The sequence below is a fragment of the Babylonia areolata genome, chromosome 6 (genome assembly GCF_041734735.1).
Source record: "Babylonia areolata isolate BAREFJ2019XMU chromosome 6, ASM4173473v1, whole genome shotgun sequence".
Lineage (NCBI taxonomy): Eukaryota > Metazoa > Mollusca > Gastropoda > Neogastropoda > Buccinidae > Babylonia > Babylonia areolata.
The window spans coordinates 41,220,194-41,239,762 of NC_134881.1; the positions used below are offsets into that span (position 1 = coordinate 41,220,194).

General features: G+C 47.7%; 1 protein-coding gene across 2 annotated transcripts in view; it reads right to left on the reverse strand.

The window, feature by feature from the left end:
• Positions 1–19,569, reverse strand: part of LOC143283017 (adenylate kinase 9-like) — a 68,778-nt gene that overhangs the window by 3,780 nt on the left and 45,429 nt on the right. For both annotated transcript variants that reach the window (XM_076589008.1, XM_076589007.1), the window contains 11 exons: positions 18,806–18,874; positions 18,104–18,220; positions 15,969–16,085; positions 14,855–15,073; positions 13,493–13,706; positions 11,235–11,436; positions 9,717–9,863; positions 6,635–6,852; positions 4,846–5,001; positions 3,615–3,813; positions 1,384–1,482 (listed from right to left, as the gene is read on the reverse strand). In XM_076589008.1, the coding sequence (XP_076445123.1) occupies positions 1,384–1,482; positions 3,615–3,813; positions 4,846–5,001; positions 6,635–6,852; positions 9,717–9,863; positions 11,235–11,436; positions 13,493–13,706; positions 14,855–15,073; positions 15,969–16,085; positions 18,104–18,220; positions 18,806–18,874 (1,757 nt within the window). The remainder of the gene's footprint in view (positions 1–1,383; positions 1,483–3,614; positions 3,814–4,845; positions 5,002–6,634; positions 6,853–9,716; positions 9,864–11,234; positions 11,437–13,492; positions 13,707–14,854; positions 15,074–15,968; positions 16,086–18,103; positions 18,221–18,805; positions 18,875–19,569) is intronic.

A 19,569-nucleotide genomic window follows, 5' to 3' on the forward strand; every position in this document is an offset into this window, starting at 1 on the left:
TATGTTCTTGTTTCCATAACCCGCCGAACACTGACATGGATTACAGGATCTTTAACGTGCGTATTTGATCTTCTGCTTGCGTATACGTACGAATGGGATTCAGGCACAAGCGAGTCTGCACATATGTTGACCTGGGAGATCGGAAAAATCTCCACCCTTTACCCACCAAGCATCGTTATCAAGATTTGAACCTGTGACCCTCAGACTGAAAGTCCAACGCTGTAACCACTCGGCTATTGCGCACGTTGATGAGCGTTCAAAAGAGCCTAATGGACACTTTAGTGCAAAGAGAAGAGAGGAGAGAAAAATTAACCTGAGAGACAGTGATACTGATGAGCATTTAAAGGAGTCTAAAGAACATTCTTTATCTAATCGTTAATTGTTCAACAGTACACAAGAATTACGAAAATACAAGCAAAGACAAAAGAGCATCAACAAGCTTAAAGCTTATACTGTGCTCACACATTGCACTTCAATTAAAATTTTCTTTTTTTTTCATTGTTTGAAGCACACAAGCAGACAGTAAAGTCTTCTGAACTGAACTGGATTGAATTGAATATGGAATACTCATTTGTTTTTTAAGCCTCATCCTTCTTTTCTTTTCTTTTTTAATTCATAAATCAGATTCCCTTACCAGTTCATTTATTCTGAATCTTCTCTGTTTCTTCAGTTCACTTTTTTCTCTCTTCTTCTTCTTCTTCTTTCTTTGAACATCCACCATCATTATTTTGATGGTTCTGATGAGTATAGAACTGGGGGGGTTTCTCCCTTCATCTTACATCTGTGTTGTTGGTTTTTTTTCTGTTATCTTTGAATGAATGCTGCGACGGGCGCAATAGCCGAGTGGTTAAAGCGTTGGACTGCCAATCTGAGGGTCCGGGGGGGGGGGGGGGGGGGAGGATAGATGGAAAGTTCCTTTGTGGTCAGATTTTAGAGACGACGTGCACAATAGCCGAATAGTTAAAGCGTTGGACTTTCAATCTGAGGGTCCCGGGATCAAATCACGGTGACCGCGCCTGGTGGGTAAAGGGTGGAGATTTTTACGATCTCCCAGGTCAACATATATGCAGACCTGCTAGTGCCGTGCCTGAACCCCCTTCGTGTGTATATGCAAGCAGAAGATCAAATACGCACGTTAAAGATCCTGTAATCCATGTCAGCGTTCGGTGAGTTATGGAAACAAGAACATACCCAGCATACACACCCCCGAAAACGGAGTATGGCTGCCTACATGGCGGGGTAAAAACAGTCATACACGTAAAAGCCCACTCGTGTGCATACAATTGAACGTGGGAAGAAGAAGAAGAAGGATGAATGAATGCTGCAGTTCATTTTCTTTGTGTCATCGTGAGCCAACAAGACAGTGTGTACGGGGTCACCCACCTCATAAACTTGAGCAGTTTCTCCTCAGACTCCATGCTGAAGAACTTCTCACGGTACTCCACCAACATATCTGGGTCGCCTGGCACGATGGCTTCGTACCTATCATCAGGAACAGGAAGTGTTGTGATCAGCAAAGTGCAGTTAATAGTCAGCCATATATGTATATTCAGTTAACATAGACACATGTCTGCAAACACAGACACACACACACAAACACACTCACACACACACACACACACACACACACACACACACACACACACAAAGTGGATTCACATGCACAAATGACGGGTAGGTTCTACTGTTTTGTTTGCTTTTAGTGAATTTACAATGTAGTAACAATATCCTTCATGATTTTTAGTTAGGACTCTCATCTTCTAAAATAACACACCTGGCACAGATAAACAAAACAGCTGTGCCATGGATGGAAGCTCACATTGCTCCACACTGGTTTCAGTACTTCATTAAATGACAAGCATGGTTGTAAAAGAAAACAATTACTGATCGCGAATCGATTGCGATCGTGCCTTAATTTTAGCCCGATCTCCCAATCGAGCTACATAATTGTGCGACCTGTTTGAAGACATAATTGGACACAAAACAGAAACGCCAAAGAATCGATAGACAGATAGAAAATGCGAAAAACTTAGCCGTATGAAGTGCACAGGAACAGATGTCGAGATGGCTGCCGGAAAAAGAGGGCGCTAGCCAGGGGGACAAAGGGGATGTTACCTACTTCCGGGAGGTTATCGGCCGTAGTTCTCTGATTTTCTCCGCATAGGCGGATAGTAGTTTGCACAGGACAGGAATGTCAGACCCCTGCCGGAGTCTACACTAGTTGGGTCACGGTAAGTATGTTATTTAAACGTAATTTTAGATAGAAAATTTCCTTTATAACGCTGGACACTCCATATCAGACTCATCTCCAGCCCGGGACATGTCATGATTTATACACATCACGTCATGCAGTGACATGGTGGAGCGACAGCCTAGTGGCAAAACAGACAAAGAGACTGGTGCTATAGCATGGGAAGGGAGGTTTGACCAGAGTTATCTTTAGGGTGGCTGCAATCATTGAGCTGGCCACACTCCACATTTAACTATAAGACAAAAATAAGAATAATAATAATAATAATGGTACTTATATAGTGCTGAATCTTGTGCAGAGACAAATCTAAGTGCTTTCGCACCAGTCATTCTCACGCACGCATAACTCTAAAACTGGAGAAACTAAAGACAAGGAAGAGGCAGGGAAGGGAGGCTATTTTGGGAAGAGGTGGGTTTTAAGGCCAGACTTGAAAGAGCTAAGTGTGGAGACTTGACGAAGCGAGAGAGGAAGTTCATTCCAATTGCAAGGTCCAGAGACAGAGAAAGAACGGCGGCCAACAGTCGAGAGTTTGAATCTGGGTATGCGTAAGTGGAGTGGATCCGAAGCTGATCGTAGTGAGCGAGATGGAGTGTAGAGGTGAAGGCAGCCACAGAGATAGGAAGGGGCTGATTTGTGAATACATTTGTAGCATAGAGTGCTGATCTTGTACTTTATTCGGTGTGAGACAGGGAGCCAGTGGAGATGTTGCAAAAGAGGAGTGATGTGCTCAGATCTTTTCTTTCTGAGGACGAGTCGGGCAGTCTCTAAAGACAGGCCGTAAACTAGCACTAATAATAACAATCATTATCATCATAATCTCCCACAGTGACTGAATATAGGTCCTATACAAGCACTAATAATAACTATTATCATAATAATCTCCCACAACAACTGAGGATAGGCCCAATACAAGTACCAACAATAACAATATTATGATAATAATATCCCACAACAACTGAATATAGGCCCTATACAAGCACCAACAATAACAATTATCATTATAATTTGTATTTTGCATTTGTATTTGTATTTCTTTTTATCACAACAGATTTCTCTGTGTGATATTCGGGCTGCTCTCCCGAGGCGCCACCCTTTTCTTTTGTATTTTTTCCTGTGTGCAGTTTTATTTGTTTTTCCTATCGAAGTGAATTATTCTACAGAATTTTGCCAGGAACAAACATTTTGTTGCTGAGGGTTCTTTTACGTGCACTAAGTGCATGCTGCACACACGGGACCTCAGTTTATTGTCTCATCCGAATGACTGTAATACACACACCCTAAACACATACAAAAACAAAAAAGATAGGCCCTACACAAGCACCAATGATAACAATTATCATCATCACAATCTCCCCACACTGACCGACGCTTCCTGTCCAAGAAGGTGACGGGGCAGTAACCCTGCAGCTCCACCTTCCCTGCCGGAACCTCCTCCTTCTTGCATCGCCGCGGCAACAGCTCTGGCGCCGGCAGTTTGTTCGGCGCCAGCGGTGGGATGTACTTCTCCGGCTCGGCCAGGAACTGCTCCAGCTCCTTCGGGCCTGCCATCTTGTAGTAGTGACCTACACAGAGATACACAGTGTCCAACAGGGTTTTTTTTGTTTGTTTGTTTGTTTGTTTTTCTTACTGTTTGTTGGGAACATGCAGATCTGCTAACGTTCTGAACGAGGAGGAAAACTGATTTCTTAACTCTACTTCTACTCCAGGTACGAGTTAACTCGTACCAATGATTACTTCCCCTGTGGACTAGGTGGCGTTCTAAACTGAACTGTTTACGTATTCCTGAAGGAAGGAAGCTTTGTTGTAGCAGATATGTACCTGTGGGATAGAATGAGTTAAACCTCCACTGCCTTACAGCAGTCTCATGTAGTGCTGGTTCAGGGGAACACTTGTGGCAGGCATGTACCTGTGGGATAGAATGAGTTAAACCTCCACTGCCTTACAGCGGTACCTAGCCTTGAGCAGTGGACAAGTCCTGTAAAGTCTTGTACCGGAGTTGGACGATGTCATCCTTTTCGACGTCTCCCAGGCCTGGTGCCGCACATTGCAGCTAGTACAGTTTTCAAGTTGCTGGGCTTTTCCGCCCTTGTCTTTAGAGCCTGTCTACTTTGATATATATATATATACATACACACATATATATATATAGAGAGAGAGAGATGTGCGCTTTTTTGTGTTTGTTTCCAAAACCTTTCTTGGTGTCTTGATGAACATCTTTGATTGGTGAGCTGGTTTGGGGTTTTGCCATGGGAACATTCATAATTCTGGCAGCCGCATTATTATTATATAATTATTATTATTATTATTACTATTATTATTGTTATTATTATTATTGGTGGAAAACAAATATTCAAATTTGAACACAGTAATATTTATACATAAGCCTGGATACAGAAATTAGCATACACTTACATACACACCCACACACACATCACAACACACACACACACATACACACACACACACACACACACACACACAACACACACACACAACACATACACACATCACAACACACACTCACACACATCACAACACACACACACACACACACACACACACACACACACACACACACACACACAGAGCTTTACCTCTGAACTCGGCAGCGAACTTGAGGGAGCGTGTGGTGGAACAGTCGACGAGCTCCCCGCGGGACAGGCTGACCGGGCAGTACTCCCCGAAGTCACCCTTGCGTCCCTGGAACTCCTTGGGGGTGATGCACATGTCAGCCACCGACGCTGCTTTCCCTGCAAGTCCCATTGCTTGATTGATGTGGATTACTTATACAGCACCTATCCTCGGTCAGGGACCAAGCTCTAAGCGCTTTACATACACGGGGACACTTGCACCACAGGCTACTTACCTGGGTAGAGCCGAAAGACGGCTGCCACTGGGTGCTCATCATTCGTTTCCTGTGTCATTCAATCAGATTTCAGATGCATACGCATACACACTCAGACAGACATGTAACATTTTACGTGTATGACCGTTTTTATTTATTTACCCCCCCACCATGTAGGCAACCATACTCCGTTTTCGGGGGGGTGCATGCTGGGTATATTCTTGTTTCCATAACCCACCAAACGCTGACATGGATTACAGGATCTTTAACGTGCGTATTTGATCTTCTGCGTGCGCATACACACGAAGGGGGTTCAGGCACTAGCAGGTCTGCACATATGTTGACCTGGGAGATCGGAAAAATCTCCACCCTTTACCCACCGGGTGCACCGAGATTCGAAACCAGGACCCTCAGATTGAAAGTCCAGCGCTTTAACCATTTGGCTATTGCACCCATCCCATGACACAGAACCGTGTGTAAAAAACAACACACCCACGACACAGAACCATGTGTAAAAAACAACACACCCACGACACAGAACCATGTTTAAAAAACAACACACCCACGACACAGAACCATGTTTAAAAAACAACACACCCACGACACAGAACCATGTGTAAAAAACAACACACCCACGACACAGAACCATGTTTAAAAAACAACACACCCACGACACAGAACCATGTTTAAAAAACAACACACCCACGACACAGAACCATGTGTAAAAAAACAACACACCCACGACACAGAACCGTGCGTAAAAAAACAACACACCCACGACACAGAACCATGCGTAAAAAAACAAAACACCCACGACACAGAACCGTGTGTAAAAAAACAACACACCCATGACACAGAACCATGTGTAAAAAACATCACAACTCTGCACAGGCCTCTCACAAACACGGACTGGTGGCTTAGTGATCAACGCCAACTGCCTGGGATGCTAGGGTACCTGAGGGTGTGGGATCGAATCCCACACTCGACCCTATCTTCTCACCAGTGATCAACGCCAACCGCCTGGGAAGCTAGGGAATCTTGAGGAATCTGGATGTGAACGATGGCGGTGGCCCCCACATCAGCCCAACCCCCCCACCCCCCAACCTCCTCCCCCCCACTCTCCCCCCCACACACACACCCAACATACCCACCTTGCTCGATGCGCTGCAGGTATGTCTGGATCTGAACGATGGCAGCAGTTCCCACACCATCCCCACACCCCCACCAACCGCTACACACCCCCATTCACCCACACACACCCACCAACCCTATCAAACTCAACACACCCACCTACCTCAATGCGCTGCAGGTATGTGTGGATGGCAGCGGTTCCCACATCTACCCAACCCCCACACACCCTACACACAAACACACCCCAACACACCCCCACCAACACTCCCCTACACACACCTCCACATTCACATCTACCCAACCCCCACACACCCACACCCACACAACCAGACACCCAACCTTGAACACCCCACCTGCCCCCGCACCCCTTGCCCCCACCCCCACCGCCCCCCCACACACACCCCTACCTTGCTCGATGCGCTGTAGGTATGTCTGGATCTGAACGATGGCGGCGGCGGTGGCCTCCATGGTCTGGTCCCAGACCCACCACTTGCTCTCCTGAGCGTCCACGTTGACGACGTTCATGTGCTCCCAGTCGTACCACTCCAGGATGGGCGGCACGTTCTTCTTGAAGGCCACCAGCTTCATCTGGAGGATCTGGGCACTGTCGTGCAGGGGCATAGTTCTGGAACAAGAAAAACAACAAGAACCTGCCGTGCTTTTGTTGACCAAGAATAACTGGGCAGTTTTGGATGATGAGTTTCAGTTTCAGTTTCAGTAGCTCAAGGAGGCATCACTGCATTCGGACAAATCCATATACGCTACACCACATCTGCCAAGCAGATGCCTGACCAGCGGCGTAACCCAACGCGCTTAGTCAGGCCTTGAAAAAAAAAAAAGGGTGAATAAATAATAGATAAATACATATTAAAAAAAACTACTACCATTACTAATAATATGTATAAGGCGCAAAAACTTGATGAAGTCAACAATAAACGTACATAAATAAATAAATAAATAATAATAATAAATAAATAAATGGATGATGATGTTGATGATAATGAGTGATGAGGATGGTAAGGTTGCTGTGATGAGCGGCGCGATTCTGTTCCCTTGGTGCCACAAACCATAACCTCCTGGCTGCCCACCCCCACACCCACCACCTCCACACACCCACCTCCACACCCCCCCCCACCTCCACCCCCCCCCCAAACATCCACCTCTACCCCCACCCCAACACACCAACATCCACCTCCACCCTCACACACACACACACACACCCAAGGCCAACAGACCCCCGGCATGGTGGGGAAACTTATCTCACCTGGTGGGTGCCATCCTGTCCATGATGCCACGGACCATGACCTCCTTGCTGTCCATCCCCACCTCCACCCCCCCCCCACCCTAAACATCCACCTCCACCCCAACATCCACCTCCACCTCCACCCCAACACACCAACATCCACCCTCGCACACACACACCCAAGGCCAACAGACCCCCGGCATGGTGGGGAAACTCTATCTCACCTGGTCGGTGCCATCCTGTCCATGATGCCACGGACCATGACCTCCTTGCTGTCCATCCCCACACCCACCTCAACACACACCCCACCTCCACCCCAACATCCACCTCTACCCCCAACCCAACACACCAACATCCAACTCCACCCTCACACACACACACACCCAAGGCCAACAGACCCCCGGCAAGGTGGGGAAACTCTATCTCACCTGGTCGGTGCCATCCTGTCCATGATGCCACGGACCATGACCTCCTTGCTGTCCATCCCCACACTCACCCCCACCCACCCATCCACACCCCCGACACCCTCCTCCTCCTCCCCCCAACACCCCACGACAAGAGACCCGCACAAGGTGGGGGGGACGGACCAGTCTCACCTGGTGGGTGCGATCCTGTCCTTAAAGCCCCATGACCTCCTTGCTGTCCACCAGCACACCAACCTCCACCCCCCCCCCCCCACAAAACATACTTACACATACAGCCCCCTCCCTGCCCCCCCCACACCCCCCCCAACCCCCCACCGACATCCCAATCCCAAACACACACACCCCACATCAAAAGACCCCTGCAAGGTGGGAAACCGCCTCACCTGGTGGGAGCGATCGTGTCCTTTATGCCTTGGACCTTGACCTCCTTGCTGTACACCCACACACCCACCTCAACACATACCCCTACTCCTCTCCCCTCACCCCACCCCACCCCACACACACCCAAGCCAACCCCCCCCCCCCCAGGTGGTGGGGAAACCAGCTCACCTAGTGGGACCGATCCCATCCTTGATGCCCCCCAGCCATCACCTCCTTCATGTCCACCCCCACACCCTCCAATCCCCACCCCCGACACATAAATCCACATCCCCCCACTACCCCCACCACCACCAACCACACCCCCCACCCCACACCCACACAAGCCAAAAGACCCCCCGGGTGGTGGGGAGACCAGCCTCACCTGGTGGGACCAATCCTGTCCTTGATGCAACGCAACCATGACGTCCTTGCTGTCCACCACCCCCATCCCCCCACCCCCAACACATCCAATTCTCCCCACTCCCCCCCCCACCCCCACACCACACAAGCCAAAAGAACCCCCCGGGTGGTGGGGAGACCAGCCTCACCTGGTGGGACCGATCCTGTCCTTGATGCAACGCAACCATGACCTCCTTGCTGTCCACCCCCTCATCCTCCCACCCCTGACACACACATCCACATCCCCCCACTACCGCCCCCCCCACCACCAACCACACCCCACCCCACCCCACACAAGCCAAAAGACCCCCCGGGTAGTGGGGAGGCCAGCCTCACCTGGTGGGGGCGATCCTGTCCTTGATGCAACGCACCATGACCTTGCTGTCCAGCCCCCCCCCCCATGCCCCCACCCCCACCCTGACACACACATCCACATCCCCCCACTCCCTCCCCCCTTCCACACACACACACACACACACACACACACAAGCCAGAAGACCCCCCAGGTAGTGGGGAGACCAGCCTCACCTGGTAGGAGCTATCCTGTCCTTGATGAAACGCAACCATGACGTCCTTGATGTCCACCCCTCCCACCCTCCCACCCCTGACACACACATCCACATCCCCCCACTACCCCCGCCCCCCTACACCCACCACACCTTCCCCCCCACACCCACACAAGCCAAAAGAACCCCCGGGTAGTGGGGAGACCAGCCTCACCTGGTGGGGGCGATCCTGTCCTTGATGCAATGCACCATGACGTCCTTGCTGTCCACCCCCCCATCCTCCCACCCCCACCCCTGACACACACATCCACATCCCCCCACTACCCCCCACACCCCCATCCCACACCCACACAAGCCAAAAGAACCCCCAGCCTCACCTGGTGGGGGCGATCCTGTCCTTGATGCAACGCACCATGACGTCCTTGCTGTTCACCCCCCATCCCCCCACCCCCACCCCTGACACACACATCCAATTCCCCCCACTCCCACCCCCCCCCCCCACTCCACACCCACACAAGCCAAAAGAACCCCCAGGTAGTGGGGAGACCAGCCTCACCTGGTGGGGGCGATCCTGTCCTTGATGCAACGCACCATGACCTCCTTGCTGTCCAGCTCCAGGTGGATGACCCTCACAGGGATGATGCTGCGTGCGTCCATCAGCTCCATCTGCTTCTTGGTCATGGGGAACCCGTCCAGCACGTACCTGACCGACACACACAGGTGGGGGGTAGGGAAGTCAGAACAGGAAGGCATTGTGTGATAGTCGTTTTCGACTATGACCATCAGAACAGCAGAGGAGGAAACTGCTGTCCCCACTATTTGGGCTGGAGTTTGATTATAGTGGAGGCCATGAGGGTTTTTAGGACAGTTGGGGTTGAGATAGGTTCCCAAAGGCAAACTAGCCCACCCCACAAGGCTGCAGCACTAAGAGCCAGTGTAATTTTGCCTCCTAGTTTGAGAGTCACACTCCTTCACAAAAGACTAAGCTGTAAATGATTTCCCACTGCAGTGGACAAACCATTGATAATACAGCTCTCACTCTGCTGTTGGCCCAACTGTACACTTATGTCATTCAGATGAGATGATAAACCAAGGTATGCACTTAGAGCATGTAAAAAGAACCCACGGCAACAAAAGGGTTGTCCCTGGCAAAATTCTGTAGAAAAAAATCCACTTCAACAGGAAAACAAAAAAACAAAAAACAAAAAATGCACACAGAAAAAAAAAAGGGGGGGGGGGGGTGCTCTCAGTGTAGCGACACTCTCCCAGGGGAGAGCAGCCCGAATTTCACACAGGAAATCTGTTATGACAAAAAAAGAATAATACAATACAATGCAATACAATATGTCAATCTGTGATATAAGCTCATACGACTGGGCCGAAGTAAGACGTTAAACTGAAGGCTACTACCTATCACATGGACGGGGGTGAAAAGACTGCAGGGTCTAGCACAGGGCTGAATGACCATGACTCTACTCCACCCCAGGATTGATTCCACACCCCTAACAGATCTCACACCCAGAGTGAGGGGCAGCCGGCACAGGACACCCCACCCCACCCCACCCCACCCAACCCCACCCCACCCCATCCCACCCCACCCCTTCTAATCTCTGAAGACAACCAGAACTGGACTTCCCTCATCCTTAGAAAGGCAGGTGTGTGTGTGTGTGTGTGTGTGTGTGTGTGTGTGTGTGTGTGTGTGTGTGTGTGTGTGTGTGTGTGTGTGTGTGTGTGTGTGTGTGTGTGTATGTGTGTGTGTGTGTGTGTGTGTGTGTGTGTGTGTGTGTGTGTGTATGCCATATAACTCTCTCTGTGGAAAGAACCATAATGAATCTACAGGCATTCCACCAGTCCATAAGCAAACAAACAAGAACACAGACACCACACATATATCCCCTCCCCCACCCCTGATCAAGCTCTTTCCCACTAGTCAAATACATTAACAACACACACACACGCCCACATCACCCTCCACACCCACCCACTCCCCCGCCCCCAGCCCCAAACACCCACCCACACACCCACACACTCCCCCCCCCCCCCAAACACCCACCCACCCACACAACCCCCTCACCCTCTGGTCTGGCAGCGCATGTCCAGCATGATGGTCTCCAGCGCCTGCACCTGCAGCTCCTCGGACACCGTCATGCCGCGCAGCAGGGCACGGTTCATCGCCCGCGCCAGCTCAGAGTGAGGCTGCGACTGCAGCACCGACCGCATCGCCTCGCCCACCGACAGCCGCATCACGCCGTACTCTTGCTCGAAGCGCTTCGCCACTGTAAAAGTAGTTGCAGTTGCAGTTTCAGTTTCAGTTTCAGTTCCTCGAGGTAGGCATCACTGCGTAAAGTAAAAAAAACCCTCCCCACCCCCCTCTAATTTCAGTTTCTCAAAGAGGCTTCACTGCGGAAAGTAAAACACCCCCTCCCCACCCCCTTCACCACTGTGAAGGTAGTTGCAGCTGCAGTTGCAGTTTCAGTTTCAGTCCCTCGAGGTAGGCGTCACTGCAGAAACTAAAAGACCCCCTCTAACCCCCTGCCTCACTCTAACTTCAGTTTCTCAAACAGGCATCACTGCGGAAACTAAAAGACACCCTCCCCACCCCCCACCTCACTCTAATTTCAGTTTCTCAAAGAGGCATCACTGTGTAAAGTAAAAGACACCCTCTAACCCCCCACCTCACTCTAATTTCAGTTTCTCAAAGAGGCGTCACTGTGTAAAGTAAAACACCCCCTCCCCACCCCCCACCTCACTCTAATTTCAGTTTATCAAAGAGACGTCACTGCGTAAAGTAAAAGACACCCTCCCCACCTCACTCTAATTTCAGTTTCTTAAACAGGCGTCACTGTGTAAAGTAAAAGACCCCCTCCCACCCCCCACCTCTCTCTAATTTCAGTTTCTCAAACAGGCGTCACTGCAGAAAGTAAAACACCCCCTCCCACCCCCCACCTCTCTCTAATTTCAGTTTATCAAAGAGGCATCACTGTGTAAAGTAAAAGACCCCCTCCCACCCCCCACCTCTCTCTAATTTCAGTTTATCAAAGAGGCATCACAGTGTAAAGTAAAACACCCCCTCCCCACCCCCCACCTCTCTCTAATTTCAGTTTATCAAAGAGGCGTCACTGCGTAAAGTAAAAGACACCCTCTAACCCCCCACCTCTCTCTAATTTCAGTTTATCAAACAGGCATCACTGCAGAAAGTAAAACACCCCCTCCCACCCCCCACCTCACTCTAATTTCAGTTTCTCAAACAGGCATCACTGTGTAAAGTAAAAGACCCCCTCCCACCCCCCACCTCTCTCGAATTTCAGTTTATCAAAGAGGCATCACTGTGTAAAGTAAAATACCCCCTCCCCACCCCCCACCTCACTCTAATTTCAGTTTATCAAAGAGGCGTCACTGCGTGAAGTAAAATACCCCCTCCCCACCTCACTCTAATTTCAGTTTCTTAAACAGGCATCACTGCAGAAAGTAAAATACCCCCTCCCCACCCCCCACCTCTCTCTAATTTCAGTTTCTCAAAGAGACGTCACTGCGTAAAGTAAAAGACCCCCTCCCCACCCCCCACCTCTCTCTAATTTCAGTTTCTGAAAGAGGCGTCACTGCAGAAAGTAAAGAACAGCCCTCCCCCCCCCCACACACACACACACCCCTCCCCACCTGTTCCCTACCTGCCTCTAGTTTTCAGTTTCTCAAAGAGGCGTCCCTGTGTTCGGACAAATCCATGTGTACGCTATACGACATCTGCTAGACAGGTGACAAGACCAGCAGTGTAATCCAACACACTTAGTCAGTTGTGTGTGTGTGTGTGTGTGTGTGTGTGTGTGTGTGTGTGTGTGTGTGTGTGTGTTTGTGTGTGTGTGTGTGTGTGTGTGTGTGTGTGTGTGTGTGTGTGTGTGTGTGTGTGTGTGTGTGTGTGTGTGTGTGTGTGTGCATGCATGTGTCTGTGTGTCTGTGTGAGTATTTTTTTGCCCTGATATGTTCATTTATCATTTTTTTAAAAACTGTTTTTAAAACACACAGGCACACACAGACACACAGACACACACTCACTCACACACACACACACAGACACACACACAAAACACACACACACAACAAACGCATGCACGCAATCACATATGTGTGCGTGCACACACAAAGTCACACATCCATATGCACACACACACACACACACACACACACAAAGACACACATCCACACATACAACACCCTCTTCAACCACCCCCCAGCACCTACCCCACCCCCCCTCGTCCCCCCAACCCCTCCCCCTCCCAACACCAACCTACACACACACACACAAACAAAACAAAACAAAAAAAAAGAAGACCTCACATGTGGTTTTTCCCGACTTCGGGGGCCCGATGATGGCCAGCCTGACGGGCACCACCGGCTTGGGGCTGGGCTGGGTGAGGTAGGTCATGGGGTCCTGCAGGAAGGTGTCCCGGGCCGCCGGGCTGCCCAGGTAGTAGATGTGCTGCCGGTAGATGCAGGGGAACGTCGGGTAGCCGGGGCCGCTCATGGGCTGGATGCACTCCCCTTCCTTCAGCTGAAAAGGTGGACGAGAGGGGGGGGGGGAGGGGGGAGGGGGTTGGGGGGTACGGGGGTGGAGGGGGGTGGGGGGGGGGGGGGAGGTGTTGTTGGGTCACGTTGTGTTGAATTTATGTGGTTACTTAACTGTGCTTAAACAGTACTGAACTGGACCTGAAGTGTGTTGTGTTATGTTGTGTTGTGTTGTGTTGTGCTGTGCTGTGCTGTGCTGTGCTGTGCTGTGCTGTAATGTACAGTATGTATTGTACTGTATTGTATTGTATTGTACTGTACTGTATTGTATTGTATTGTACTCCATTGTATTGGACTGGACTGGATTGGATTGGATTGTACTGAATTGTATTGTATTGTACTGTATTGTATTGTATTGTATTGTGTTGTATTGTATTGTATTGCATTGTGTTGCATTGCATTGTATTGTATTGTATTGCGTTGCATTGCATTGTACTGCATTGTATTGCATTGCATTGTACTGCATTGTGCTGAATTGTACTGGATTGTTCTGTATCATACTGCACTGGACTGCACGATATTGCATTGTACTGCATTGTATTGCATTGCAATGTACTGCATTGCATTGCATAGTACTGCATTGTATTGCATTGCATAGTACTGCATTGTATTGCATTGCATTGTACTGCATTGTGCTGAATTGTATTTGATTGTTCTGTATCATACTGCACTGGACTGCATCATATTGCATTGTACTGCATTGTATTGCATTGCATTGTACTGCATTGTATTGCATTGCATCGTACTGCATTGTATTGGATTATACTGTACATTTTTTTCTCTTTCTTTCTTTTTTTTTTTTTTCAAAACACCCACCAGCCTAAAGAAAACAGACCACTAACACCCACCATTCTACAGAAAACTGGACACACACACACACACACACACACACACACACACACACACCAACACACACCCAACCCCCACCCACCCACACCACCCAGATCCCCACCCCCAAACCCAACCCCCCAGCCCCCCGCACACACACGATACACACACACTTTGATAGGGCACCATCACCCAAAGCGGCTGGGCTGCTTGTAGCTGGTCAGTATCATGCGGTGGGCCAGCTCACACATACACACTCATACACCCCCAACACACACCCACACCCACACCACCACACACACACACCTTGACGGGGCACCATCGCCCGAAGCGGCTGGGCTGCTTGTAGCCGGTCTGGATCATGCGGTGAGCCAGCCTCTCGCTAACAGGGTACACCCGCTCAAAGACGCTGTGACGGAACTCCACGTAGGGCCGCAGCCGCTTGTTGATGATGTACCGCACAATGTGGGGCTTGCGGCCTCCGTCAATGTCCAGCTTGGGGATCAGTATCTCCTCCAGCGTCTCCTGAAAACCGATGAAATGCCAGTGTCAGCCTTCCCAGAAATCTCACCAAAAATGACCTTCTATTGTCGTTTTGATGCGACCGCTATTCTGCGGTACAAAAACGCAGGTATACTTGCCTAGAAATCAATTCCCCGCGCAATGGATCGCGCTGTAAAGCAAAACTCCTGTTCAAAATGTCCTTCTTTGTAAGCAACGGTGAATGCGCGTGGTTTTCACAACAAAATGGTTACTCAGAGATGCCAACTCCTGAACAGATGAAACGTGCGTGGATATGTTTGGGGGTTTTTTTTAGAACAAAATGGTTGTTACCATGCTCACCTGTAAATCAGAAATAACGGCCAAAAGATGGCTGCTGCAATGTTGAGTGCCAGAGTTAACTCACATTTTGCATTGTGTTCAGCGTATATACGTGTGTGTGTGTGTGTGTGTGTGTGTATCTTCTCCATTTGCCTGATTAAGGAAAGAAATCTTTCATCGAAACATTGTTTTTCATTGTTGTTGTTGATTTTTTTAATGTAAAATATTCAATAACTGATACTGTGCTGATGACAAAAGTCTGTGAATTAATTCATCAATGCTCTCTCTGAACAAACCAAAAAAATTCAATAACTTTCCTGCATAAAGACTAAACAATTTCTGATTAGAAAAAAAAAAAGAAAGAAAAGAAGACAAAAAAAAGTGACAACACAAAAGCTTCAGATACATAAAAAAAAGTCTGTGAATTAATCCATCAATGCTCTCTCTGAACAAACCAAAAAAATTCAATAACTTTCCTGCATAAAGACTAAACGAATAATTTCTGATTAGAAAAAAGAAAGAAAGAAAAGAAGACAAAAAAAACAGTGACAACAGAACAGCTCCACATACATAAAAAAAAGGTTGAACATCAACAAACCTGAACCGACTCCAGCCTGTTTGTGTCGTCGTCATACACCTCGTTGAGGTCGTTTCGCATCCTTTCTGTCGCATCTTCCTCCAGCTCTTCCTCCTCCTCCTCTTCCTCTTCCTCCTCCTTGAACACACACACACACACACACACACACACACACACACAAAATCAATCTCTGATCAACAGTAATAAAGGAGAAAAAATATATGCCCCCACACCCCTCTCTAAAAAATACAAAAACCAAAGGACTGAAACACTACAGAATGGACAGAAAAACCGTTCTGCAGAGACCCAGGCTTTGACACACAACCAGCAGTTTCAGTTTCAGTTTCAGTAGCTCAAGGAGGCGTCAGTGCATTCGGACAAATCCATATACGCTACACCACATCTGCCAAGCAAATGCCTGACCAGCAGCGTAACCCAACGCGCTTAGGACCAGCAGACAGCAAACAACAAGCAGACCTGGCAGAATCTGGACAACAGTTCTCCTGCACGGCGCTCTCATGACTCTACACACAGCTGAGGGAGAAGAAGAAGAAGAAGAAAGACAATAATAATTCTGCCCTTAATGTCAAATACAAGGGGCTGAATACGGTATGGAATGTTTGAGAAAGTGGTGGCAATGTCTAGTCAAAGATTTTAAACACTGGACCTTTAAACAAATGAACCACCATAGCAACATCGTCATCCTCCTCCTCCTCCTCCTCCATCATCATCATCAATATAGACAAAACAGTCTCAAAGTCTGTGGCCTTTCATGCCCTGCTCTCATGGTGACCTCAGTTTCGATACCCCTCCACTTCTGTGCTTGGGGTGAGTCCTGTCAATGTCTTCAGTGTCGGCAGATTCATGGGGGGCTGTTGTTTGAGGGACGCGGTGGCGGTCCGTCTCCACTCTGGGAGGAACGCTCACTCAGTCTGGCTCCGCGACTAAGCCATAACTGTCGTTAGTAGGGGGCTTAGTAGGTGGTGTCCTAAGTACGTTAAATCAGAACAGGCACCACTGAACACCACCAAAACGGTGCAGATGATGGGGCAGCAAAAAAAAAAAAAGAAAAGGATATTAAACATTTGTGTTGATTTGTGGGAGGGGGGTTGTGTGGTTTGTTGGTTTTTTTGTTGTTGTTGTTTGGTTTTGGTGTTGTTTTTTGTGGTTTTGGGGTTGTTGTTTGTTTTTTGTGGGTTTTTTTTGTTTTTGTTTTTTTGTGGCAATCTATAAATCAAACCATAAACAACAGCGAGTGAATTATAAATATCAATTCAAAGACAAAAACATCATTGTCCATGTCGGATAAACTAAGCAAATCGTTATTAAGCAAGGATGTAGACATTCACATTTTACACAGCATCTCCTGTATGCCTTCAGTCTGCCAGTTTCTACTTTCCATCCAAATTTCCAGAGACCAACAACACACATGACAGATAAACGAAAGTTCCAAACAACTCTATCAACTGCTTCTGCAGTTCGTCACTTGACATTCTGTTGGTTCTTCTTCTTCTTCTTCTTCTTCTGCTTTCGTGGGCTGCAACTCCCACGTACACTCGCATGTACACGAGTGGGCTTTTACATGGATGACCGTTTTTACCCCGCCATGTAGGCAGCCATGCTCCGTTTTCGGGGGTATTCTGTTGGTTCTACAAATCATCAAATAATATCTTACAACACTAAGACCAATGCATCATAATAATAAATGCAAACAACAGAATGGAATGTTTTGGAAACCTGCTTCATTACTTGTTATGAAATTTAGCCACAAAAGCACACACTTTTTTTTTCTTTTCTTTTTTTATTCTATATTTTATAACACTAAAAAAAAAAACCCAAAAAACATCATGGTGAATGCATGTTATTTTTAGCACTGTAAAACAAAACTTAACTCTCTCCATATGGACGGCGAAAGAGACGACGTTAACATCGTTTCACCCCAATTACCATTATCAAAATATTGCAAGTGGAAGGCTCTTATACTGAAGAGGTGAATGTTGACAAAGAATACCACAATTCTGACGATGGAAGCTAAAGGCTGGGTCATTCAGACACCCACTGGACATCCGAGGGGTCTGTGTAGAGGAGAAGAGAGGACTGGCCGTACTGAGTGAGTTAAGAGGGAGAAACATGCTGTAACCTAACATACCACTCACCTCAAACTCCTCAGCCAGGGTGGCCTCAATATCATCTTCCTCGTCCTCCTCCTCTTCTTCCTCTTCCTCCTCATCTTCCTCCTCAGAATCATCTCCCTTGTTTGCTGCTTTCTCAGCCTGTGAAGAAAACAACAACAACAACAACAACAAATAAGCATACAAGTAATGGGTCTGAAATTAGCCTTACGAAGAAAAAACAAAAAAGTTGTTCAAATAATTATACACAAATCATGTATCTGAGGATTGTTTTTTTTTCTTTTTGATGTTTTGGTGTGAATCTCTCTCTCTCTTCTCAGTGCACATTGTTCTGTGGGCCTGAACGGTGTTCTGATGAGTTTAACTGAGCCAGGCTGAGACTCTAAATGCATAAGTGTAAAACACACACAAATACCTTAACACAAATGAGTGCACATTTGTGCGCACACACCCACACACACACACACACACACACACACATACTTGTGCAGCACATACATACACATGCAAGTGCTCACACACACGAACACATTTGTACACACACACAAAATCAGTGTCACATATTTTCAAAAAAAATTGCTTCAATACATCTTATCAAATCATACCACAAAAAGTTCACACATACCTTTTAATTTCATACAAGTTGAACAGCCTATAAAAATTTTAAATAAGAAAAAAAAGACCAAAAAACCCCCCCCAAAAAACACAACACAATGACAAACATACCGCTCTTTCCGCTCGTGCGATGTCTCTCTCTTTGATGAGTTCCTCTCTCCTCTTCTGAATAGCTGCTTCCTGCAATGGTACAGACAGACAGCATGAAAGTCATTTTCAGAACAAGAATAATAATTTTTAAAAAAAATAAAACGTAGGCTTATATAGTGTGTAGTACCCCCATATCAGATGGAGTGGAGTGATGGCCTAGAGGTAACGCGTCCACCTAGGAAGCGAGAGAATCTGAGCGCGCTGGTTCAAAGCACAGCTCAGCCGGCCGGTATTTTCTCCCCCTCCACTAGACCTTGAGTGGTGGTCTGGACGCTAGTCATTTGGATGAGACGATAAACCGAGGTCCTGTTTGCAGCATGCGCTTAGCGCACAATAACAGAACCCACGGCAACAAAACTGTTGATCCTGGCAAAATTCTGTAGAAAAATCCACTTTGATAGGAAAAACAAATAAAACTGCACACAGGGAAAAAAACCAAAAAAAATGGGTGGCGCTGTAGTGTAGCGACGCGCTCTCCATGGGGAGAGCAGCCTGAATTTCACAAAGAAATCTGTTGTGATAAAAAGACATACAAATACAAATACAAATAAAATATACAAATTTAAGACTAAGTATCGTAAAATATGTACAAACACACACACACACACACACACACACACACACAACCATTCACCCTCTTGTTCACACACACACACACACACACACACACAACAACAACAACAACTCACCCTCTTCACACACACACACACACATGCACGCACACA